The sequence below is a fragment of the Dendrobates tinctorius genome, unplaced genomic scaffold (assembly GCF_039654945.1).
Source record: "Dendrobates tinctorius isolate UK_male_01 unplaced genomic scaffold, ASM3965494v1 ptg000133l, whole genome shotgun sequence".
Classification (NCBI taxonomy): domain Eukaryota; kingdom Metazoa; phylum Chordata; class Amphibia; order Anura; family Dendrobatidae; genus Dendrobates; species Dendrobates tinctorius.
Genome location: NW_027361801.1, coordinates 14,287,662 through 14,312,820, shown reverse-complemented (window position 1 = coordinate 14,312,820; position 25,159 = coordinate 14,287,662). Strand labels below are relative to the sequence as shown.

The following is a 25,159-nucleotide window of genomic DNA, read 5'->3' as shown; positions in this document are numbered from 1 at the left end:
AAATGCAGAGAGGGAGTTGTATGCACAGATCTTTTCCTTAATTCCTGTGAGTGTTCCAAAACGTACTAATAATGGTGAGCTCTGCCTGCGCGTGCACCCCTCTGCTCCTGACAACGCACCCCGGGGCCACAGATTTTGGCCTCCAGTTGTTTGATGACCACTGACTTATCTGCTGTTTTTGGTGCAGCTCACGGGTTCCTCTTTTTCTTTGCTGACTGTGCTCTGAAAATTTTATCTGTAGAGCTGTAATTGTTTTGCAACTTTCCCCTGGTCTGTTTGTCAGAGCTTTGGCTAAAGGTCACTCAGGTTAGGAGCCCTGCAGGCCCAGAATCTTTCCACAAGCCAAATCTGGCATTACAGAATACTTGTTATTGTCCAGTGTGCCTTGTCTGTGAGAGTACAAATATGTCCCGTTAATATTGGGATTTCTAGTACTGTGTCATGTACGTCCTCGCCGTGACCATCACTGCTATAAGACTAGCCTGAAAACGGCACCGTCATGACCAACACAAAGGAAACTTGGGGCCGGATACTTTCTCCTTTTTCCATTGTTATTTCACATCTGAACCAACCCTTTGTTTTGGAGGGTTTTTTTTCTTGTTTAATGAAGCAATTTATTGAGACTTTATGAAATTTGCTGACAATATGTTAACATAATAAAATAACTCGCATTGTAAATCCTCTTTGCTGGTCACCACTGATCATGCATCACTCACCAGTGATTGGCTGGTCCTGGCAGTTATCAGATCATTGGGGGATCTAGCACCTCTGCCGATCAGCTATGCTCAGCTCTAGAAGCAGCCCCACGTAAGCCAAAAATGGAACCAGAACATCCCAACTCCCTATGCTGAGTTAGTGGTCTTTGTTGAGAACTGAAAATCTGCTCCCATGCAAATATATAAAGAGAGGTCCTCAATATTACAGGGGTGGGCGATTCCGTTAGGTATTGATGCGCCCATAGAGTTCCACAGGTACCACATGAAGCCATTAAACGGGACTACAATGAGCCACCACAAATGTTGGTCGTGATCTGCATTGGTTTTCTAACTTTTTTTTTTTCTTTTTTTCTTTGCTTGAAGTGAGTACTGGAATCCAGAGGGACCCGGCGCTGTGCCTCTCCTGGTGCTACTTGACTGAACTTGGTACACGTGGGCAACGTCATCTCTTCTCTGGCCTAACATCCACCTCCGCAGGACACTTTATGGTACAGGAGGATATGACCACCTTTAATCTCGGTCCAGCACACTAGCGCCCTGGGCCCTCCTATTCCCGTTGTGACGTAGTGCATGAGTGGTTTGCTTCTCTGGGTCCATGAGGGAATATAAAGTGGTGGTGTTGGGCAGTGGAGGGGTCGGGAAATCGGCCCTGACTGTACAGTTTGTTACTGGCACCTTCATTGAAAAATATGACCCCACCATTGAGGATTTCTACCGCAAAGAGATTGAGGTGGACTCTTCTCCGTCTGTGCTGGAGATCCTGGACACGGCTGGCACAGAGCAGTTTGCCTCCATGAGGGATTTATACATTAAGAACGGGCAGGGTTTCATCTTGGTGTACAGCTTGGTGAATCAGCAGTCATTCCAGGTAAGTGCACCCTCCATACCAGACACATGCACATATATTACGAGTAAATCGTTAGGACTAGTTCAGACTCTGCAGAACCAGTACTGCAAAGAAACTGCACAAAAATCGCCTGCGCTGCCTAACCTCAATTTTATTTGGGATTTTTTCGACAGATTTCTGTACAGAAAATTTGTTGAAAAATTCAGCTACTAAATATGGCACAGATCTTGCAAAGTCCTCTAAGGGGTAAACTCGTATGCCCACCGCACAGGGACTTGATATTTTTAGCTGACTTGCAGCCATATAGGACTCCACACACCTGAGATATTGATCCGGTCACGATCCCTCTTGACTCCCCATCCACATGAACACTCTGTGAGAAAGTTGCTTCCAGAATCGGCAGTGACTTATGTACCTGCATAATAGAAAAGGGTTAGGTGGGAAAATGAATACCGCCCCATATACATTAGCTGGATATCCATCTTACAGAAGGTTTTCTTCTAGCAATCCATCATGAAATGTGATTACAGGAGCATGTCTCTGTGATCAGCGGCCGGACTCAAGTGGTGCTTTAATAATTAAAATGCTTTTCCGCATCCTCATGAAACCATGGACGTGACGTTCTCTTTAACACTGGGATCTGTGTTATGGATTTCTATGAATCATTATGTTGTGCAAACTCAATTCAAGGCAGAAAGTCAGTCATATGAGGAAAGCGGCTAAAGTTCAGTTTTGTTTTCAAAATCGAGAAGTTAAGGATAAAAAAAGCCTTAAACTGATGAAAAATGAGTTATCGTACAGTGAGTGTTCACTAGCGTTTTCATACCTCCGTTCTTTCTGCCGTCTCACTTGTTTTGCCAGAGTCGCACACTCAAGTTTCTACCTTTCACTATTACAGGTGACAAAAAAATGGTGATAAAATCCTGAGCGTCTCTGAGGTAAATTGTCCTGCTAGGCTGGTCCCAATAACCGGGGGTTGTGTAGCAGATTGTGTTTTGATGCGGCGTCGTAACCCTTTCATTTTTCTAATTTGCTGGGTTTGGTTGTGACACTCCTACAACCCTCAATAGATCAAATGCACATGGAGGCCTGAATAATGAGGCGTCTTTATGGAGTTAAAAGGAAAACCTCTCGGGAAATTCAGGAGATTCCGTACACTTTGTGTTCATGGCATCTTTGGGGTATGTTAACACAATGTTTTTTCTGTTGGAAAAGCCAACGGGTTGTTTTTTGTCATCCTGAAGTGTTATAGTTTCCTGAAAATTTTGGTCAACATTTTTCTATAAAAAAAAAAAATTAATTTTATGTTTTTAATTTATTTATTCAACATTCAGAACACTGAAATATGAGCAACAAAGTGGTTTTTCAGATGTCTTTTTGGGAGAGGACCGACTCCAAAAATGCCTGGGGAGTGAAAAAAAAAAACCCTGTGAACATAGTCTTATAGTTGGAGGGGTTCAATTTGTCCAAGTCATTTAGAAGACCCAGTTTCCTTTATGTCTTAAAAAAAAATAAATAAAGGGGAAAGTTTTTCTAAACCTTGCAAATGCCAAATGCTGGTTTCACCTAGAGCTTCTGACCCCACGCATGCAGACTTGGTGGAGCATTAGTGCGTTCTCAATCGGAGAACTTAGTAAGCCGTTGCCGGGAATCTCCAGTGGTGGCTTATCTCCCATGAAAACGATATCACAGGAGACTGCACACCCCATGTACATGGGACGGCTGATCGCCATGTTGTTGGTGGGTTCAGTTGATATTTGTCCACTGAGTATGGAAAAGTTGCATGCAAATAATGAGACACCATTCTGGCACTTGGTGGTCACCATGGTTCTTGAAATACTGTAAAATATTCCGTAGGGTCCATTTCATGGCTACCATACCTAGATGTCTGGTATTGTACTGACCCAAACTTGGATCATTATAGGAACTTCGATATTTTGCTTGTATATATCTTTATATACTGGTAATCCGTGTAACTTTTTTTATCTATTTTTCTTTTATCCAGGATATCAAACCGATGAGGGACCAAATAGTCAGAGTCAAGAGATATGAAAAAGTCCCTCTTATTTTAGTTGGGAACAAGGTCGATCTGGAATCCGAGCGAGAAGTTATGTCTACAGAAGGCCGCTCTCTGGCCCAGGAATGGGGCTGTCCATTCATGGAGACATCTGCCAAGAGCAAGACAATGGTGGACGAACTGTTTGCAGAGATCGTCAGGCAAATGAACTATGCCTCATTGCCTGAGAAACAGGATCAGTGTTGTACAACGTGCACAGTTCAATGAGAAACTCAGAGGGACCTCACACATGGCCATAAAGAGCAGGTTGGTCTGGAGAGCATTTCTTCTCATGGAATACTATAGGTAATCTTGGCAGTCAGTATGTGGCGGCTGAGAACCCTCCAGCGGGTGGCCACATATGTTTGTAACTTGCCCATCAATAGCCAAACGTGTGTAAAGGCCGCTCTTGCAGTATGTTCTGCTGTTGAAGCCATGTCTACTGAACTCAACCTAAGGTCTCGTTCACACATCCAATGTGGCTTTTTTTTTTTTTCCTGCATGTGAAAAAATCTAATTATTTTATCCCAGTTTTCACTCACTTCTGGAGTGTGTGGCATCATCCCCTGCTTCTCACTTCCTTCGGACCAATCTGACACGTGGAAGAAATAAGAGCTGCTTTTGCTTTCGGACTTTCTTTGAATGTCTGTTACATCTGAAGGAAGTGAGAGTGAAGCAGGCGCTGATTGACTGCAGTGCTCCCATGGCATAATGTCATGCGAGCCTTGGAAGACTGGGCACCGATGCTACTGGTAAGGCATTGGCACCGGAGGTGAGTATAGGCTATTTTTAGTTAATTTGGGGGACTGTAACTATTGAGAAGGGGATCTCTGAGTAGTGGGCAACCCCTTTAAGAATCTGAGTGGTCAACTGCACTTTGGTGTCTGCCTTAAATAGTCGGATACTCCTGAAAATTATGTCGGACTGAGCACAAAGTGACTCCGTCTGCACCACGGAGGTCAATGGCACCATCCACAAACTTCCGATTCCCGTTTTACAGGGTTTCAGACATGGGGGTAAAACGTGATGTGAACATAGCCTATATAGAAGCCAAGTGCTCTGTTACCGTCCACACACCCAAAACATGCAGACATTTTATTTGGCTTCTGTTGTCTTTCGTGTGTTTGTGGTTATTGTAAGGAAATTCAGCTGTGAGCACCAATGGGGACACAGGGACTGATGAGCGTGCGGGATATGTTGGCGATCCATGATCGGTGGTAGTAAAGATATTACTTGCTTAGTTTAGTTGTCAAAAATGAGTTGAGGAATACCATCAGATTTCCTTAATTGTGCCCAGTCTGCCACTTTCCCTACACCTCTGAATGAATAGAACTTTTATTATCGTCGCTTTTTTATCTGCCGTTCCTTCGCCCAATATGTCGTGTTAATATTGTTATCCTGTAATTAAAATCTTAATTTGGCTCAGACTCCTGAAACAATCGGATACTGTAATTAGTTGATCTGGCACAGAGTAGAAAAGATTTCATACCACTTCTACTTGTGAAGTTACCTGAAGAGTGGTCGCTGTGTGTGCTGAACCTTCTATTAAATATAGGGGATACGGTAATACTTTGTTCATGTCGCCCAACGAGACCCCCTCTGACTTTACCTTTATGGTTTATTACGGAGTCATTAACAATCCCTTGAGATTATCCACTCTTTAGGCCATTTATTTTTGTTAGAAGAGTCTCCCGACGGCAAGCTAACCGTAAGGTCCTGCCAAGACCTCCAGATCATGAAACGATCACTTTGGACCATGTGGTACAGTTGTTGTGAGTTGTGCTATCTCCAATGCTGCAAGCAAGAGGCAACTTTACCTCCTGCAACATTGGAGAAGCACAGGGATGTTGAAGCTGGGTGGATCCAGCAGTACAGACCAACTTCTGAGCAGCTCTTACAAACTATAGGAAAGGAATACTGTTGGAGAGATCAGCGCAAATGAGGTCTTATCCAACACAAAGTGTGTTGATATATTCAAATTCTACTCACCAGCATAAAAAGCATATTAAGTTATCCGCTGCGGCAGATCCACAGGTCAGCAAGTGACCATGGTGTAGATAAATGAATGAGTTAATATGATTAATCAGCAGCGCAGATTATATCCACATGTCCAAACGTATTTCACATAAAGCAAGGTGGTTTATTCAACGCGTTTCAAAGTCTAGGTGACTTCTTCATTAGGAAATACACTAAAGTCGTGTGGTATTTCCTGATGAAGTCACCTAAGCTTTGAAACGCGTTGAATAAACCACCTTGCTTTATGTTAATTACGTGTCGACATATGATTAATCAGCAGCGTAGATTATATCCACATTAAACTGTAGGAAAGGGCATGTAAGCGCTGCACTCCTTACTTACTATGACTAGCCACCACTGATGGGCTACAGAGGTGGCCAGTGAACTTGGCAATGAGCAATAAAGCATAGGATTAGAATTTGGTAACGGAGAGCATTTTTGATAAGGGGCAAATGGCAGATTTGTTTTTACAAGTTCTTAAACATTTTACTCATTTGAGGGGATTAGACAACGTTTTTATGTTTCCAAAAGTTAGTGTAATGTAAGGAAGTCATAATAAAAATATGATTTTGAAGAAGTGCGCAATCAACAGGAAACTGAAAGCCATTATTCTGAGTCCAGTAATTAGCAAGTGTTCATTCCCTCCCAATTTCATGAGGTATGCAGCCTAATAATCACTGTCAACTGCAAACTTTCCTGCGTAAATGGGATGTGCTGCCGAAAGTACGTGCACCAAACGTTGGTTAATGGTTGTTCCCATCGATTTTCCCCCCCCATCGGCTCTTGTATCTATAAATTTTACACAGATTGGTTTAAAAGGGAATTCTCTCCAAGATCCTATCCCAATGTGTAGTAGGTATAATAATATTAGCAAATAACTAAATAACTCTTCTTCTCTTGCTAGGGTGGAGCTGGTTCTGCATGGTTGTTGTGAAATATCTTGTCAGTAAAAAGATACTAAATGGTCCTTCATTTCAGGCTTGTTTCTTAATCTTGTCTGTAGTGAGATGAACCTGGATAAAGCCTGTTTTCAGTTGTTAGGAAGCTTGGGTCTTTCAGCCTTGGTGAGGGAGCCAACCCAGCGGTCAGATTCGTTCTTAAAGAACGAAAGTTCTTTAGTTTGATAAACTTTTGTCTACTATGGATAATGTCATTTTGTAATCTTGCGTTATGCAACAGAAACACTGTTCTGCTTAAGGAATCACTATAGGGAGTAGGAATGGTGTTGGGCTCTGGGATGAGGTTGGAGAACCTTTCTTTCACTTCGTAGTGATGCGACAATTTTGGAGCATATGGAGCATCATCTGGGCCATTGCATTGTTGATGCACCTTGTGCATTTTCAGAATGTTAGGTGCCTCAAGTGTTGATGATGAAGTGAGTCTAACAGAATGGGAATTTCTTCCGTTATCTGTCACATTGAAATAAGTTGGCAAGGGTATGTGCATGTCCCCTTGAGTGAAGAGACTATGTTGCCAGAAGTCTCAATCTGACCAGACCAGGTGTTGAGGGTGTATGGAGACACTTGTCCCTTTTGTATATTGATGATCTCAAAGAGTTTGGGCTTTGCAAGAGACCTGTTGGTTTGATCATCAGTTATGGCATGCATTTTGTAGGCCCTGTCGGATTGTCCTTCTGGATAGACCTTGACCAGACATACCTTGGCACAGCATTAAGGACCAGTCGTTTTTACACATACTTCAATACATGTGGAGGAAACAGCGGTTGCAGTTGGATCAGGAGTTTGTAGCTCCCCCGCCATACTTTTGCGCAGGGTTGGATACTACAGAAGGTTGTGAATTGTGTGGAGCTACTGTGGGATGCATAGACGTAACATGTACCGTATACCTTGCATAAGATGAAGTTGGTGGAGTAGGTGCAGTGAAGTCATTCTTCTGAGCTTGATCACTGATGAACCTGGAAAAGGGAGGAAGGACACATGCTGTTTTTTGTACCTTTAGGCAGAGTCTGCCCATTTTTCCTGCATCTGCTGTAAGGCAACTTGAACACTACTGGATTCACCCCCATGAACAGTGTCAAGGTAACTCAGTCCTGAAAAACGTGGGTCTAATTTTGCCAATTCTGTTTTCTTCTAGCAGGTCAATTTAGATCTTTTAAGTTTCTGGTTGTCTTTGTTAGTTCTCTTTGGGAAGGTTTGCAGCCTCTTAAATAAGGCACATTTTATGGCTTTTGACCTGCCATAGGTTCGTTCTAGTCTCTCTCATGCTGCAATAAAACCTGCATCTGAATGGTGCACATGAACTGTTCTTCTTGTCTTGACGTACTCTTCAGGGCCTAACCAGTTAATGAGCGAATCCATTTCCTTGGCGGTGAGGTTATTGTCTTGATTACCGCTTGAACGGTCGACTTCCAGGCTCTCTAGTTCTCGGCACGATCATCAAATTTTGAGACCGATGTTCATTAACATCCTGCAAATCATGTATCTGTAAAGGTCTGACATTTTTGATCCCCTGGTTATAGTTTCAGAATAAACTTGTGATATCACTGGGGAATGTAAGTTCTCTGGCTTATGACTGCGACGTATTCAGACAAAATGATGTGGGATGAGGTTTAATCTGTGGTGTAGTCCATCGAGGGTCTGTTGGCTGTGGCCTAAATTGTGAATTAGTGCTGGAAGTTACCTTGTCAGTAGTAGGTGGTAACATCTCCTGCCTTGTGAGTGCATCAATGTGGTATATTGAAGGTGTCACTGGTACAGATGGTAAATGTCTTAACACGTAGTCACTAGTATGATCAGCTGGATTTTCCACATCTCCTGGAATGAAGCAGTCCATGTCAGCATTTTGACCTAGTATTGATTCAACGACTTTCAATTTAGCGAGGGCTGTTGCTTCTTCCCTTTCTGCTTGGAGTATCATTAATTGGGTTTCCATCTCTGCTTCTAAGGCTAGCTTCCTCTGCAGTCACACGGATTTCCAGTAGCTTGTCAAACGTTGTTGGCTTCTTAGAGTGAGACAATCAGAATAATAGAGATGTGATTTAGGTCATTGTCATACGATGTGACCTAACCTCCTGATGGTGTGTGATGCGGAGTTCTGGCTTTTCCTCAGCATCTGGCACTAATGTAGTCTTTTCTTTCAGCTAGCTCTGCGGTGGCATCCTCCCCGTCACAGTTACATAGGAATGTGATGTATGTTGCAGACAGTCTCTGGTAGCGATCATAGGCGACAGATAAACGATTCGATATGGCGATGCTAAATAGTGATCAACTCTGCCCCATAAATCATCTAGGTTGTCACTTATCTCGTCTCTAGTTGTCTCAAAGTTCTCTCTGACCTTTGGTGTCTGATTGGTTACACGTTTGGGACGTACACCATGTTCTGCAGTAAGCATGCACTTGCCTCACAGAGGGATCCACAGAGCTTTTTGTTGGCATTCTTTACCTAAGATGGCAGACGATCATAGACTTGGTAGCAGACAATGCATTTGCACACAGACACTGTAGGCTTAGGCTTCCTGTTACTATTCTGCCACCGATGTACGTGAGTGAGATTTGTCTGGGGGATGTGAGCATGAGTCTCTGTACAAGCAATGGCAGATAATGTTACTCGCTACCCTTTCCTCCTATGCTTGATAAACTGCATGTTGTTGATCTGGGAAGGATTATACAGTGATGTAACCACTCTTATTCACAGTACCTTGGTGAGATGCGGTAGAATGTCAGGGAAGATGAAGATGAGGTAGAATATGGAGGATAGAGGTAACAGGAGAATCATCTCTTCGGTCCTGATGTACATTCTACCAAGATGGCACTGACCAGCAGTAAGAATGTGAGGAAGAAGATAGGAGGTGTTACAGAGAGAGATGCATTGTGGGACTTACAGCTTCAGAACTTGAAAACGTATAACAATGGCTAGTAGATGGCAGCAAAGTACAATAAACACAATAACCATAGTATCTTTATACAATAATGAATGAAGTAAACCATATAACATTAGGCTAATTTCCCTAAAATGGCTGAAAGCATTTCCAGTAGATTAGCTGAGCAGCACAACCTCCAGTTTGGAATGCAATAGAATTCTCCTGATTTACTGTGTATCTTACCCCATGTGCAGGGCGTTGCAGTAGCTTAGGTATCCATGGAAACCATCACTCACATAGTGACAGCTGCTTGTGATCTTAACCATGGAAACCTAAGCTATGGCAATGCCCTGCACATGGGGTAAGCGACATAGCGAACCAGGAGAATTATACTACATTTCTAATTGGAGGTGTTTGCTATTATTATTTATTATTATTAATATTCTTACTACATATATTGAGATGGGAATACCCCTTTAACTCTTCCATTGGTGTTCGTTGTCAGAAATCTGACGGTATATCTGTCTCTTCATGGGCCATAACCTCTGCTTTTACAAATACGCTTAGGCTACGTACCCACAAAGATCTTTTTGATGAATTTTTCATGTTGGAGATTTTCTGCACCCATTGTGTATCATCGATTACTTGTATTTTTGACAAATACGCAGCCTCAAAATCTCATTTTGGGAACGAAACCTTACTTATACTTCTCTCCTAATCTCTGTCCGTAAAGCTTAGAAATCCTTGGACAGCAAGTCATTCATCCACCAGTTTGCAACCTCGATCCCTATGTCAACACTCCTGGTCAGCCTGGTTTTATAAATGCATGTCACTATGGAGCGGGAAAAGTAGCTGCCAGAAATGGAACTGGCCAAGAAGATCCAGTGCTTCCAAGTCATGGTCACTTAGGGCAATAGAATCTCGGTGTCTGTGTTCAGTCTCGTTTTTAGCTTTGGGAATGTCTCTCTTGATCAGATTGGGAGGCTCTGATTTTGTGAGCTGCTGGTAAATTGCACATGACAGATATGTAAATATCACACAGAGAATGGAAGGTGTGGTTCTGATATATGTGGAGACGGTGTTCGCCCAGCTCTGAATTGCATAATGACTGTGGTATAACCAGTTTGTCTATGCCGTGCCCCGGGCTGCTGTTACTTGTGGCGTTCTTATATGCAAATTCAATATTGTAAGGTGATTATTGCTTTAAATGTATTAGACTTTTTCTTTTCTTGATTTTGTAAAGCATGGATAATAAAACTTTGAAAATCACGCTATTGGGGGGATGCAAAAAAAACATACGGTATGTGGCTTCCTATATTCCTGCTTTCCAGGACGTCCACCTGACAGCACTATGGAGGACGTCCTCCTCCTCCTTACAGGGACAGGAAAGCACACGAGAGGTTAAAAGGCCATGTCCCACCCCCTTTCCCTCAGTGTTTTTCCTGTCCCTGCACGGAGGGACACGCGAGAGCTTACCGGAGGGACCCAGGGGATCGTGCGGCCGGTCCAATCCTTCCCCTGTCAAGAGGTCCCGGGGCCGAAACTTCCCGGTGGGGAGTCCCTCGGCTCCAAAGGCCAGGAGCAGGACGGCGCTCCTGGAGGGAGCCGTTCCTCCCGGTGGGGGGGCTCTCGGCTCCAGGACGGGTCGGCTCCCCGCAGGCGGCTGGCCATGCGGGCACCGATAGAAGTGGGGCGGCGGGTCGAGTACCCGCAGGACGCTCTGACGCTGGGCAGTGGAGGCCGGAGCGTCATAGCAGGAAAGGCTCCCTGCTCGCGCCGAGCGCGGTCGCGCGCAGATGCCCAGCAGGAAGTGGAGGCGCGGCTTACCAGCGTCACATCCGGTGACGTCAGACGCCGGTTTCAAATCCAGGGCGCGCGCGCTCCTGGACCAGAGCGTTCTCCAGCGTCACAGGTGGTTCCAGACTGTGTGACTGCATCGGACGACAGGGGATGGAAGGCAACACTGCATCTGGTGGAGGGGTAAGTGCGCATAGCGCAGACCACCCTCCCCACCCGTCCCCACAGCCCAGATCTGATGAGGTGCCCCTTATATTATCAGGAAAAGGGAACCCCGGCTGAGTCCCCCTCGGGGAAGGACCCGGCGAAAGCCACCGCCAAATCAGTCAGATGTCCGGTGTGCAGAGTAAAGCTGCCAGACACCTATAGCAAGACCCTATGCGGTCCCTGTACCTCCAGGGTCATAGGCGAGGAACAGCCATCTCTGCTTTCCGAAATGAGGTCGCTGATAAGGGAAGAGATTCAGGCCTCTACGTCCCGGCGTCGATCCCCCAGCCCTGGGCCAGGTCGCAAGCGTCCAAGGTGGGAACCAGTCCCAGTATCAGAGGCGAGCCCTAGCGAGGAATCCGATTTCCGGAACTCAGATCAGGAGGAAGAAGGCGAGATCCTGGGGGACAGTCAGGAACAGAACAGAAAGTATCTCTTCAGACTGGAGGATACGAACGAGCTGGTACACGCGGTCAGAAATACCATGCAGATGGAAGAAGTCCCTAAGCCACAGTCCAGACAGGACTTAATGTTTGGAGGACTGGTGTCCCGCAAACAGGTGGTGTTCCCTGTGAGCGAGCACATCAAAGCAATGATCCAGGAGGAGTGGAAGGAAGCAGAGCGTCGGTTGACACTCTCCCGAATCTTTAAAAATAGACTGCCCTTCGATCCCGAGGAAACTCGGGCGTGGGAAGAAGTCCCTAAGATCGACGTCCCGGTGGCCAAGGTTACGAAGAAATCGGCTATCCCAGCCGAGGACTCATCCGGTCTTCGAGACCCAATGGATAGGAAGGCGGACGTCTTGTTAAAAAGAACATGGGAGACGTCGGCGGCCCTGATTAGAGCCAACATAGCAGCCACCTCGGTGGCCAGGTCTATGTTCCTGTGGTTGGGGCAGTTGGAGGAAAACCTAACCAACAAGACCCCGAGGTCAGAGATACTAGCATCTCTTCCTCTTTTGAAATCAGCCACGGCGTTCCTGTCGGATACGTCGGCGGAATCTGTTAGGTTTGCGGCCAGAAACAGCTCCCTCTCTAATGCGGCCCGGAGAGCAGTCTGGCTTAGATCCTGGTCGGGGGATAACCCTTCTAAGGCCAAGTTATGTGCCATCCCTTTCTCGGGTCTGAGGGTGTTTGGTCCAGCCCTGGATAATATCCTTGAGCTGGTGTCTGATAAAAATAAGGGATTCCCGGAAGAAAAACCCAGGCGGTCCCAGTCCTTTCGGAGAGGCTCCCTCTTCAGAGGACAGTCAGAGTTTAGGGGCCGGGCGAGTTCTAATAGAGGCTCCTACAGAGGCTCCTTCAGCCAAAGTGGGAAGAACAGAGGTCCCCCATTTGCATCGACATCTAGGTCGAGGAGACAATGACGCCATAGGCATTGGGGGGAGACTTCGCCACTTTGCAGCAAACTGGTCGCGAGTCACCAACAGTCAGTGGGTCCTCAGAACCATCAGAGAAGGTTACAGGATAGAGCTCTATTCTCCTCCCCCCGACAGATATATTGCCCCCACTGTCGTCCTGGAGGACTCCGCAATGTGGTCGGATCTTCAGGACATGTTAGACTCGGGGGTCATAATACCAGTTCCAGCATCAGAAAGAGGGAAAGGTCACTACTCTTCCCTGTTTGCAATTACAAAGAAATCCGGCGAGACCCGCACCATCATAAACCTGAAGCCACTAAATGCTTGGGTCAGATACAGGAGGTTCCGGATGGAATCTATCCGATCCGCGATTCCTCTGATAGACAGGGACGCAGTTATGTGCACCCTAGACCTAAAAAAGGCATATTATCAGGTTCCTATTCATCCCTCATCCCAAAGCCTACTAAGGTTCGCGATCAGTTCACCAGCCCGGACCTGCCATTTCCAGTTCCAAGGTCTTCCATTCGGGCTGGCCTCAGCTCCCAGAATCTTTACGAAACTGGTGGTAGAGGTGGTGGCCTACCTGAGAGATCAGGGTATTGTGATTGTGCCGTACCTGGACGACTTCTTACTGGTGGCAAGATCCAAAGAAGCGCTCATCCGAGACAGGATCCGAACAACTACTGTGATGGAGTTCCTGGGCTGGGTGATCAACTGGGAGAAGTCGGACCTCACACCAAACACCAGAAAGGTATTCCTGGGAGTCCTCCTAGACTCAGCCGACAGAATATCCTGGCTACCCGAGCAGAAGCAGAAGTCCATTCAGGCCAGAACCAGAGGTCTGTTGAAGCGTCAATGCTCCATAAGGGAAGCAATGGAGGTCCTGGGCCTCATGACGGCATGCATCCAGTGTGTCCGTTGGGCCCAATTCCACTCGCGGTTGTTACAAAGAGAAATTCTCGCGAGGTGGGACAGGAGTCAGGCGTCGCTAGACAAACCCCTAAGACTCTCAGGACGAGCAAATGAGTCCCTTCGCTGGTGGTTACAGGCCAGGAACCTTCAGGTGGGCGTGCATTGGACAACCTCTCCATACGTGGTAGTCACCACAGACGCAGGTGCGTGGGGATGGGGAGCCCACATAGAAGGGAAGATCTTCCAGGGGAAGTGGCCAGCAAGCATCAAGGCCAGATCCTCCAATTTCAAGGAACTCTTCGCGGTCTGGGAAGCGTTGCGGAGAAACCGGTCGGTACTAAAGAGTCGTCATGTTCGCATTCTATCCGACAATACAACGACAGTGGCATTCCTGAAACACCAAGGAGGAACCAGACATCAACCACTACAGGCACTGGCGGAAAAGATATTCACGTGGGCAGAACGGACAGTTCGATCCGTGACCGCGGTACATCTAGAGGGTTCCCAAAACGAAGTGGCGGACTACCTGAGCAGACAACAGATCCACCCGACAGAGTGGGAATTGAACATAGAGGTCTTCAACCAGCTTTGTCAGCGCTGGGGGAACCCCAGTATAGATCTCTTCGCAAGCCGCAAGAACTCGAAGGTTCCCAGATTCTACTCCCTAAATCCAATGGACCATCCAGAGGGCGTAGACGCCCTGAGTCAGACTTGGGGAGAATCCCTCTCTTATGCGTTCCCACCACTGGCCCTCATACCGGCAGTGCTCAGAAAGATACGCGAGGACCACGCAAGAGTGATATTGATAGTGCCATACTGGCCGAGGAGAAGCTGGTTTTCCCTTCTGGGAGCCATGGCAGTAGAAGATCCAGTCGAGCTGCCCTTGTGGGAGAACATCATCCACCAGGGCCCGATCCACCACCCGGACCCAGCAAGACTGCATCTATCGGCCTGGATCCTGAGAGGGACATCCTGAAGGCAAAAGGATTGTCGGAGCAGGTCATATCCACCCTACAGGCCAGCAGGAAGCCGGTGACGTCGGCAATTTATCGGAAGATATGGAGGAGATTTTGTCTGGAGGGTGGCAGGTCCGAGCTCGTGGCAGGTACCCCGGACCTCCCTAACATACTAGGGTTCCTGCAGGCAGGTTTTAATAAAGGCCTCAAGCCCAGCACTCTAAAAGTCCAGGTTTCAGCTTTGAGCGCCTTCTTTGATTATCAGTTAGCTGCACATCCCTGGGTGATAAGGTTTATAAAAGCCACACAGCGCCTGCGTCCCACGATTAGGCAGCTCACCCCGCCATGGGACCTGGGCCTGGTACTTCGGTTCCTCTGCTCGGACACTTTCGCCCTTAGTGAGAAGATAACCATCCCTGCTCTCACTTGTAAAACGGCCTTTCTAGTAGCCATTACCACGGCCAAAAGAATAGGGGAGATCCAGGCCCTATCCACTAAGGATCCATACCTCCAGATAAGAGAGGATAGTATAATCCTAAGGTTAGACCCGGCATTTACCCCGAAGGTAGCCTCTACAAGAAATCTGAATCAGGAGGTAGTGTTACCCTCTTTCTGTGATAATCCCCGAAATGAGAAGGAGCGGCGGCTCCACTCGCTAGACGTGAGGCGCGCAGTTATAGAGTACCTAGAGGCCACCAATAGTTGGCGTATCGACCCGAACCTGTTCGTTCTCTTTGGGGGTAGGAATAAAGGGAAGAGGGCCTCTAAGGCGTCCATAGCGCGTTGGATTACCTCAGTAATCTCGGACGCCTACCAGGCTGAAGGCGCCAGCCCGCCTGATTCCTTAAAAGCCCACTCTACAAGGGCGGTATCGGCCTCATGGGCCGAGCGGGCGGGGGCGTCAGTTGATCAAATTTGTCGAGCGGCAACCTGGGCTAGTCTTAATACATTCTGCAAACACTACAAACTAGATGTGTTAGCTGGCCAACAAACCGCATTCGGGAGAAAAGTTCTCCAAGCAGTAATCCCACCCTGAGGAGGTGCTTTGGTACTCTCCATAGTGCTGTCAGGTGGACGTCCTGGAAAATAGGTATTAGACCTACCGGTAATGATGTTTCCAGGAGTCCATCCTGACAGCACGGGTAGTTCCCTCCCTCTTATGTTATACTATGTTGTATTATGTTATGTCATATGCTGTAATATGATTGTTTCATTAAACCGTTACTAGCATCATCCACCTTGTGGTACTTGTCAAATCACTGAGGGAAAGGGGGTGGGACATGGCCTTTTAACCTCTCGTGTGCTTTCCTGTCCCTGTAAGGAGGAGGAGGACGTCCTCCATAGTGCTGTCAGGATGGACTCCTGGAAACATCATTACCGGTAGGTCTAATACCTATTTTTAGCTGCGTTGATATCACAGTACTGATTTGGAGTACAGATGATGGCAGTGATGGGTCAGCTACCTTGTGTGCCACTAACTCTGGGGATAATCTGCTGCAGCAGATTGGTCTTATAAGCAGACTACTCACTGCCATCATTTGTACTCCAAATGAGTACCTTCTAGTATCGCTGCGGCTGAAAGCAGGGAAATTGGGGAAACACAGAGGTTTGGAAGCCACTTGCATGCAATGTTTTTTTTTAGTTTACAGTGATGAAAACGGATCTGACTAAAAAAAGGTCAATATGACAGAAAATATCCAAAAGTGACACCATTCTAAAAACTGCACCCCTCAAGGTGCGCAAAACCACATTCAGGAAGTTTATTAACCCTTCAGGTGCTTCCTGAGAACTAAAGCAATGTGGAAGGAAAAAATGAACATTTCTCTAGTCACCTTCCACAACAGCCATATCGGAGGATGGCTCCCCGCCCTAATGGGGGACAGGAAAAGGTTAAATAACCCTCCCCTTCCTGCTATCTCCAGTGTTTTTCCTGTCCCCTATGGGGCATGAAGAGGTCCTGATAGTGCTGCCGTGGCCAGCGATCGGAGGCACTACAACATCAGATACCTGTAACGCCGAGCAGTCAACGGTCGGGGGCTCTGCTCTCTTCCGTAGGAAGGCTGCTCCCATCTCCACTTTGGTGGTACTCGGGACTCTTGCCTGCCCCTCCTGCGCCCCCTCAGCGGGGTAATGCGGGGCGATGCTGTGCGGCCGGGGACCTCCTGGAGCTCCCCGGCGTCCTCCTCCCCATGCGGCATGCGATCCGGGCGCGCACGTGCACACCAGAGGTGGCGTCGGGACTGGCGCCGAACTTCCGGTTTGCCTTCCACCTGCGTGCCAGGCGGGAACGCACGCGCGGCCTGCAGTTATCGGACTGCGGGCGTGGTCCGGGGCCCCAGCCACCAGCCCTTCTGGGCTGAGCGTGGCTGCTCTCGTCAGGCAACCAGGATGGAGCACCGCCGAGTGTGCAGGGGCAGCCGCTGAGTAGCTGGGGAATTCATCTGTGGGGAGGGGTGATTGAAATGACCCTCACCCGTGGACCGAGGGGAGGCGGAGCACACAACACGCTGAATGGACCTCGGTTATTCTAATCCTGGTCTGGGTGCGTCCAAGTAAGGCCATTATCTGTACAGTGACTGTGGCAGACTGACCATGGACTGCGGCAAACCCTTACTGCCTGCTACTGCGGAGCACAGCGTCACCCTCCTACTGTAAGTAGCGAGGTGGGTACCCCCTTTTCTGTCCAGAGTAGTCTCGGAGGTGGCTTAGTATGCCTTCTCTCTCTCGTAGGGAGACGAGGCCTCTGACCCTAAAAATTATAAGCCATGTGTGGTTCCAGGCCTCCCCCTTCATATAGGGGTAGCTTTGTCAGCCTTGCACGTATTACGTACAGAGCAGCCCTCCCTACTGGACAGTATAAAAACTCATCGGACAAGAAGTCCAATCTTCTATGACGACATTTTCCCAGCCACAGCCCCCTCCTGCTAGGAGGAAATCGGCACCTGTGGAATCTGATTGACTCGGGGGAATTTGATACCTCTAACTCGGAGGATGCTTGGGAAAATGTGGGTTTCACTTCCACCCTCAGATCTGGGAATACTATCTCTCTTGCGAAGGTGCCTCCGCCCATTCTAGGCTGAGCGTGACTACATTTGTCACGGCCGCTAAGCAGCTTGAGGCTGGGCTGGGACGGGAATGAGAGACCAGATTAGTACGTGAGGAGGAAGTGGAATTTTCTATATAAGATGAGATGTTTGGAGGGGCTGAAGCCTTCACGGCTGGTAATGGGCCCCCTCCCGAGAGGGACTTGGTGTCACCTCAGAATTGAGGAATCTGTTTTTCCCTTGGACGGAGGTGGCTCCTTATGGGAAGTCCCTAAAGTGGACTGCAGGAGAGCGGCTCTTCCATTTAAGGGCAACTCTCAATGGCAAACTTGCTCAGGAAATCCTGGGACGCCTGCACAACCCTGCTTAAGGCCAATATAGCCTCTATGTGTGTAGCCGGGTCCCTGTCTGCTGGTGGCGTACGCCGGAGGATCACCTCGCTCAGGGGACCTCCAGGGAAGAAACCCTTGGCTCTCTTTCCCTATTACAAAAGCGACAGGGTTCCTAGCGGATGCTTCCGCCAAGTCCGTCCGGGTAGCAACAAAATCTGCTGTGTCAACCGGCCCTTTTAGGTTCGGCAGGTGGCAGCTGCTTGAGCCTGGGCCGGGACCCGAATGGGAGACAAGCCTGCAATCGCAGGTCACGGGTCATGCATTTACCTCTCCAACTCAGCCAGGGGAACTCTGTGGCTGAAAGCTGGGGGAGGAGACTTTGTCAAACGTCTATACGTTTCCCTTTCGGGGAAATTATGTGGCCCAGCTCTGGATGATATCCTAGATTGTTGCAATCCATAACCTCAAACCAATGGGTTATTTGCACCTTTCACGATGGACTGAGATTGAGGTTTGAGAGTTTTCCCCCCAATGCCTAAGAGTGACGTCCTTGCAGGCTTACCTCCAAAAATCCTTGCTGTCAGACATAAAGACACTTCTGCAAGGTGATCTCCCCAGTTGCACGCTGTGCGTGACTGCTCCCGTCGGGTGTCAATTGCTAGGCGGCTTGGAGCAGGTCCAAGAATGGGAGACCAGTGGGCAAATTGACATGAGATAGGCAGAGGCCACTACTCTCGCCTCTTCATAATTGTAAAACCCTCAGGAAAGCAGGGTTATAATAAACTTAAAACCCTTGAACCAAGTGGTAAAGTACATATGATTCAGGATGGCGTTGGTTAAGTTGGCAATCCCCCTCATAGGACAAATTGTGTGTTGGCCACAATAGACCTGAGGGACGCTTACTATCATGTCCCGATTCATCCAGACCACAGGGAATTCCTCAGGTTTGCAGTTTTCCAGGGTCCCCGGGTCAACCACTACCAGTTCAATGTCCTGCCGTTTGGGGTGTTATCAGCCCCTCGAGTGTTTACCAAGATAATGGCAGAGGCAATGATCTTCATTTGCCAGCAGGGGATTTGCATTGTCCCATACCTAGACCTTCTAATAAGGGCTCCATCCATGTCTCACCTGAGCCAGGACGTAGGAAAGTCCCTGGAGATTTTACAGTCCTTGGGTTGGATCCCCAACCTGGAGAAATCAGACCACCTTCCTTCGTCAGGGAAGAAGTTCTTAGGGATACTCCTGGACTCAGGAAGGCGAACATCTTTCTTACCCAGGGAACGACAACTCGACCTTCTTCAGAGGTCCTCCAGGTTTGGAGACCAGAGAGCACCAACCCTGACACTCAATGTCCATCCTAGGTTCGCTTACAGCGTGCGTCCAAACTGTCTCCTGGGCTCAAGCCCATACTCGGTTCCTTTGGTCCTATGTACTCCGGTGTTCGAAGAAGTATCGGAATACTCTGACCAAGAGAACCCATCTTCCTAGTCATGTGAAGGCGTCTCTCCTATGGTGGCTGGACTACCAGAACCTCCAGAGGGGCGTCAGCTGGGATCAGCTCTCCCTGGAAATTGTCAACACAGACGCCAGTCGGGGAGTCTGGGGTGCTATAGTGGAGAAATCACACTTCCAGGGGGTATGGCCCCCAGACGTCAGCCAGCTCCTCAAATGTGAGAGAACTGAAAACTCTGGAGGAAGCGTTGAAAGCAGCATCAACCCTTGTCCAAATCATCATGTACGTGTCTGCCCAGACAATGCGACTACAGTGTCCTACATCCGACACCAAGGAGGCATGAAATTCTTCAAAAAAAATTCTAAAAAATTGGTAGCTGCAATAAATTTTTCTTGGGCGGAGAAACGTCTGTTGTCCATATCAGCAGGCGAACTTCCTCAGCAGGAAGGACGTTCATTCCGGGGAATGGAGCCTAGACCAAACAGTATTTTTGCCTCCGGTGTCAAGGTGGAGAAATCTTGATGTGGACCCTTTTTTCCAGCGGTCAAAACGCGAAGGTGGAAACTTTTTTCCCTCAGTCCCACCGACGGAGCGTGGGGAGTAGATGTCTTCTCCCATCCGTGGCAGTTCAATCTGGCTTACACCTTCCCTCCGATTCCCACGGTAGCGACATCCCTGCAGAAGATACGGGCAGAACAAGTCGCTACAATCCTAGTGGCTCCCTTGTGGCCAGGGAAAAGCTGGTACGGAGCCCTACGGAACATGGCTCAGGAAGGCCCAATACTTCTGCCCCTAGAGGGCCAGTCTCCTTTTCTAAGACCCTCTACTGCACCCAGACCCGCACAGACTGAACCTTGCGGCCTGGCTACTGAAGCCGTAATTCTAATGGCTTAAGGCTTTTTCGAGGAAGTGATCCAAACTCTACAGGGCCACTGGCCATTCTAGGCCGAGCATGACTAACGCCATTTACAGGAAGATTTGGAAGATGTTCTCATCTTGGTGTTCCCTAAGTGCCCTGGACCCCTTCCATCCTAATATCACACAGATCTTAGAATTTCTTCAAGACGGCTTAGTTCTAGGGCTCACTCCTAGTACACTAAAGGTACAGGTATCAGCTCTTAGTTCATTTTACAATCAAGATCTTGCAAGCCATCGCTGGATCAAGTGATTCATAACCTCAGCAACTAGCATCTGTCCCAGACTCCGTAGTCAGTTTCTCCATGGGACTTGAACCTAGTTCTCAAAGGCTTGACCAGGGAACCGTTGAGCCACTGTCTTCCACGGCTCTGGAAAACTTAACACTAAAAACTGTGTTTTTGGTAGCAATTACTACAGCAAGGAGCATAGAATTACAGGCTCTTTCAATACAGGAGCCATACTTGACCATCACGGAAGATGGCATCTTCCTAAGGTTAAATCCCTCCTTTATGCCTAAGGTAGTCTCAAACTTTCATAGGTTCCAGGACATTGTATTACCTTCCTTCTGTACAAACCCCTCCAACACGAAAGAAGCCTTTCACACCCTCGACGTCTGTAGAGTAGTTCTCTTCTACCTCCAGTAGACGGAGAGTTGGAGGATTGACCAGATTTTATTTATTCAAATCTCCGGTCGGAATAAAGGCAAAAAGGCGGCAAAAATTACAATCACGAATTGGATCAGGCAAGCTATCAGCCTCACCTACTCGTCACAGAACGTTCTTCCTCCTACATCTCTGAAAGCCCACTCTACTTGTCAGTATTAACATCATGGGCAGGAAGATTTATTAACATCATGGGCAGGAAGAGGGAACGCATCTTCTCAGCAGATATGCAGAGCCGTCACCTGGTTGTCTGTACATACATTCACCAGACACTATACACTAAATTTCAACAGGGATTTAACATTTGGCAGATATGTTCTGCAGGCTGTTGTCCCTCCCTAAGAAATTAGTTGTTGGTATTTCTCCGATATGGCTGTCGTGGAAGGTGACTAGAGAAAATAGAATTAGTCTTACCGGTAATTCGGTTTCTAGGAACCTTACACGACAGCACTAATTTCCCTCCCTATCTGATACTCTAATTGGATGACTCCTACACCTTGGTGGTAACTATACATGCTAGTGTGTCCAGAAAAAACACTGGAGATAGCAGGAAGGGGAGGGTTATTTAACCTCTTGTGCATTTCCTGTCCCCCATTAGGGCGGGGAGACATCCTCTGATATGGCTGTCGTGGAAGGTTCCTAGAAACCGAATTACCGCTAAGACTAATTCTATTTTTACTTTTTTTCACAAAAAATGTACTTTGGAGCCAATTTTTTTTAATTTTCACAAGGGTGTCAGGAGAAAGTGGACCACAAAATTTGTTGTACAATTTCTTCTGAATACGCCAATCCGCAATATGTGGGGGAAAGCCACTGTGTGGGCGCATGGCAGGGCTCAGAAGGGAGGGAGCACCGTTTGACTTTTTGAACGCAAAATTGGCTTGAATCAATGGCGACGCCATGTCACGTTTGGAGCCCCCTGATGTACCTAAACAGTGGAAACCCCCCAATTCTAACGCCAATCCCAACCCTAACCACAAACCTAACCCTAACTTTAGCCGAACCCTAACCCTAATGGAAATATATTTTTCTTATGTTATTACTTTTACCTAAGTAAGGGGGAGATAAAGGGGGGGTTTGATTCTTTTTTTTTTTTTTTTTTTTTTTTTATATTTATTTTGATCACTGTGTCTATCACAGTGATCAAAATGAACCAATAGGAAAACTTTCCTGTTGTTGCCTGGTGCCGGCCAGCAGATCTCGGCGGGCGCACTGCACATGTGCCCGCCATTTTCTTCCCGGAAGAAGATGCCGGCGGCAGGGGGACTTCACGGGTGGATGCAGGGACACCGGGTGAGGATCGGGAGACCCCATTTCTCTCCTGATGAGCGATCACATCAGAGGAGAAAAATTAAATGGGAAATCACTTTTTTTTTTTTTTTAGATCACCATTATTCCGTTAATAGCGGCGATTGCAACACTGTGGTCAGTAAAAACTAACCCAAATCATGTTCTCTGGTGTCTCAGCTATGGTACGTTGTACATCAAATGGCTTTCAGACACCGTTTTGGGCACCAATTCTTTTGTTTGAAACTTTCTTCTTCTGAAGAAGAATAAAATGAGCCGATACCGGAACCTCATGGGGAGGCCTATCTTCCCTAGCTATCGGCATCTGAATTCTTTTTGCCCACCCCCCTCATATTATTCAGGTTGATGTGGATTTGATGCCGATCAGCTGGCGTAAGCAAAGCTGGAAAACCATTGCTTTCTTCACCATGTACTTGGTTGTGCCTCGGTACTGCAGCTCAACTCCTCTTGAAGTGAATAAGAACTGAGCTGTATGACTATTTGGCACTCTTGTTTTCACCATTTTACAAAAATACCTGTACAATACAGCAAACAAAATTAAAGTAAGGGCCTATAGCTGTTGAGTACCATGTTACCGACATGTCCGGCGCTTTCATAATATGGCTACGTGTGTGTGAAGCCTTGCAGTTGGTTGGACAGCTGTAGCAGGAGGGAGGAAATTTAGTGAAATGTATTAATTGAAAATCGAGCTCTTCCAATACGTCTTTGCATTGGGAGTTTTTGGCTGAGATTGCATATTTGCATGTACCCATATAGTAAATAACTTATTTATATAGCGCCAACATATTCTGCAGCGCTTTACGGTTTGCAAACATTATCATCGCTGTCCCAGATTTGGGGCTTACAATCTAAATTGGTGAAATTACCAAAATCCAGTGATGGAGGTGACCACGATTGTGTATATTTAATTTTTCATCCAGTAACTGCTGGTTTTTTTTTTTTTTTTTTTTCCTGTTTCTCTACAGATAACTCAGAGGAAATTTGCACAGCTTCGGCTTTGAAGACTTTACAGCCCAGTTTGCAGTTCTGAGCCTTGATAAACCTGTCTGCACAACAGCACATTTGCCATACTTGTCACCGACCGCTCAGAGGCGGCGTGCAACCCGCACGCTCACTCACCATCAGCAGCAGTGCTTGCCACTTTTCCCATAAGTCTAAAGAAAAAAAACTTCTGTTCAGTCTCCTTTTCTATTCTCCTAAGTTCCCATTAACAGCTAATATGCAACAGTTCAGTCTTGTTTTTATTTTAATTTTTTTTAGCAGTATAGTTTAATCATTTTCTGACACTTGTATTTATTGAATACTTTAAACTCAGTATTACCTACTTAATGCCTTTAGGACGGTTTTAACAGAGGATAACTTTGAGCCTTAATCGAACGATTAATTTTTGTATGTTACCTCGACTCTGCTCCTAACCCCTTCAATGCCAGCCAGCCGGCAATAACATTGCTTAAGCTATCGTTGCCAGCCCCTCTTGCATTGAAGGTGCTCGTACACTTGATTTATTTTTTTTCTTGATTTATGGGTTGTATATTGTTTTGAGATTGTTTACGATTTTTTGGGGTATCAAGTGAAGCTGCTGAAAACTACATTGGACCTGATTCAATTTTTTAAATTTTTTTTTTGTTATTAAAAAATGCCTATAGGGTCCAGACCTTGTTAAAGCCGAGCTGGTAGGTGAACAAAGTCATTGTTCTAACATCATATATTACTGGAGTTTTTTTATTATTTAAAAAAATAAATTTTGAATTCTCCTGATGAAAAAAAAGTTCCAATTTGAACTGACAAAATTGGTGACCCTAGGGACAGATGGGCTTTTACGGCAGAACGTGGAAATCCAGTGGTTAGGACTCAAATGTATCCTATGTATTAATTTTTGCTGTTTTTTTCCTAAATGCCCCTTTTTTAAAATTCATTGATCACAGTTTTTTGTTTGTTTTTTTTTTTTTCACTTTTTTAATATATATTTACTATTACGTAGTTATGGGTTGTTACCTCTTGTGTGTCTATAATATCCAGCTTCAGATAACTTTTTTTTTTTTTTTGTTTCACCCCGTCTTCCCACATGTGCACATAAAAATCTAATACGAATAAACTGATTTTATGTTTTCTAGTTTATTATAGTTGTGTTTTTTAATGTACTCATTGAAACTATATTTTGTTTTTGTTGCTTTCTGCTGTCATTCACGCTTTCCTGCCCCAAGTTACAATGTGACTTGACCACTTTTCACTCCAGAGATTATTCGCCTTTTGTCCTTTTTATTTATTTATTTTTTTATATATATATATATATATATATATATATATATATATATATATATATTCTCCAAAGAAAGCCTTTCATGGTGTTTTAACTGAATTATTTTTTTTTTACATGTCGGATTACTTGAACATTAAAACTTACAATTCGATTTTGCAGAAATGTTTTTAATTTGGAAATAGCAGTTACAATTTATGCCTCTACCATGCGATTATATCTAGCTATTACTTTACAATGTTTTTGTTTCCCTCTTATGTCTAAAGCAAACCTTCCCCTGAAACAAAGGTCTTTCTAAATGTATCGTATTTTTCAGATTAGAAGATGCACTTTTTTTCCCAAAAAAAAATTTGTGAGAGAATGGGGGTGCATCTTATAATCCGATTTGTAGCTGTGGTGGAGCGAGATTCCATTGTTGCTGCTTCTGGTAGAGGCAGGAGTCGGGCGATGGCTGGGGGCCCCAGGCTGGTAAGACAAGGTGTTCAGTGGTGCGGGGGC

General features: G+C 46.4%; 1 protein-coding gene across 2 annotated transcripts in view; it reads left to right on the top strand.

Moving 5' to 3' along the window:
• Positions 1-24,522, top strand: part of RAP2C (RAP2C, member of RAS oncogene family) — a 28,879-nt gene extending 4,357 nt beyond the window's left edge. For both annotated transcript variants that reach the window (XM_073543493.1, XM_073543494.1), the window contains exons 2-4: positions 1,080-1,584; positions 3,569-3,886; positions 23,370-24,522. In XM_073543493.1, coding sequence (XP_073399594.1) covers positions 1,312-1,584; positions 3,569-3,847 — 552 coding nt within the window. In that variant the 5' untranslated portion in view covers positions 1,080-1,311 and the 3' untranslated portion in view covers positions 3,848-3,886; positions 23,370-24,522. The remainder of the gene's footprint in view (positions 1-1,079; positions 1,585-3,568; positions 3,887-23,369) is intronic.
• The last annotated feature ends 637 nt before the right edge of the window (positions 24,523-25,159 follow it).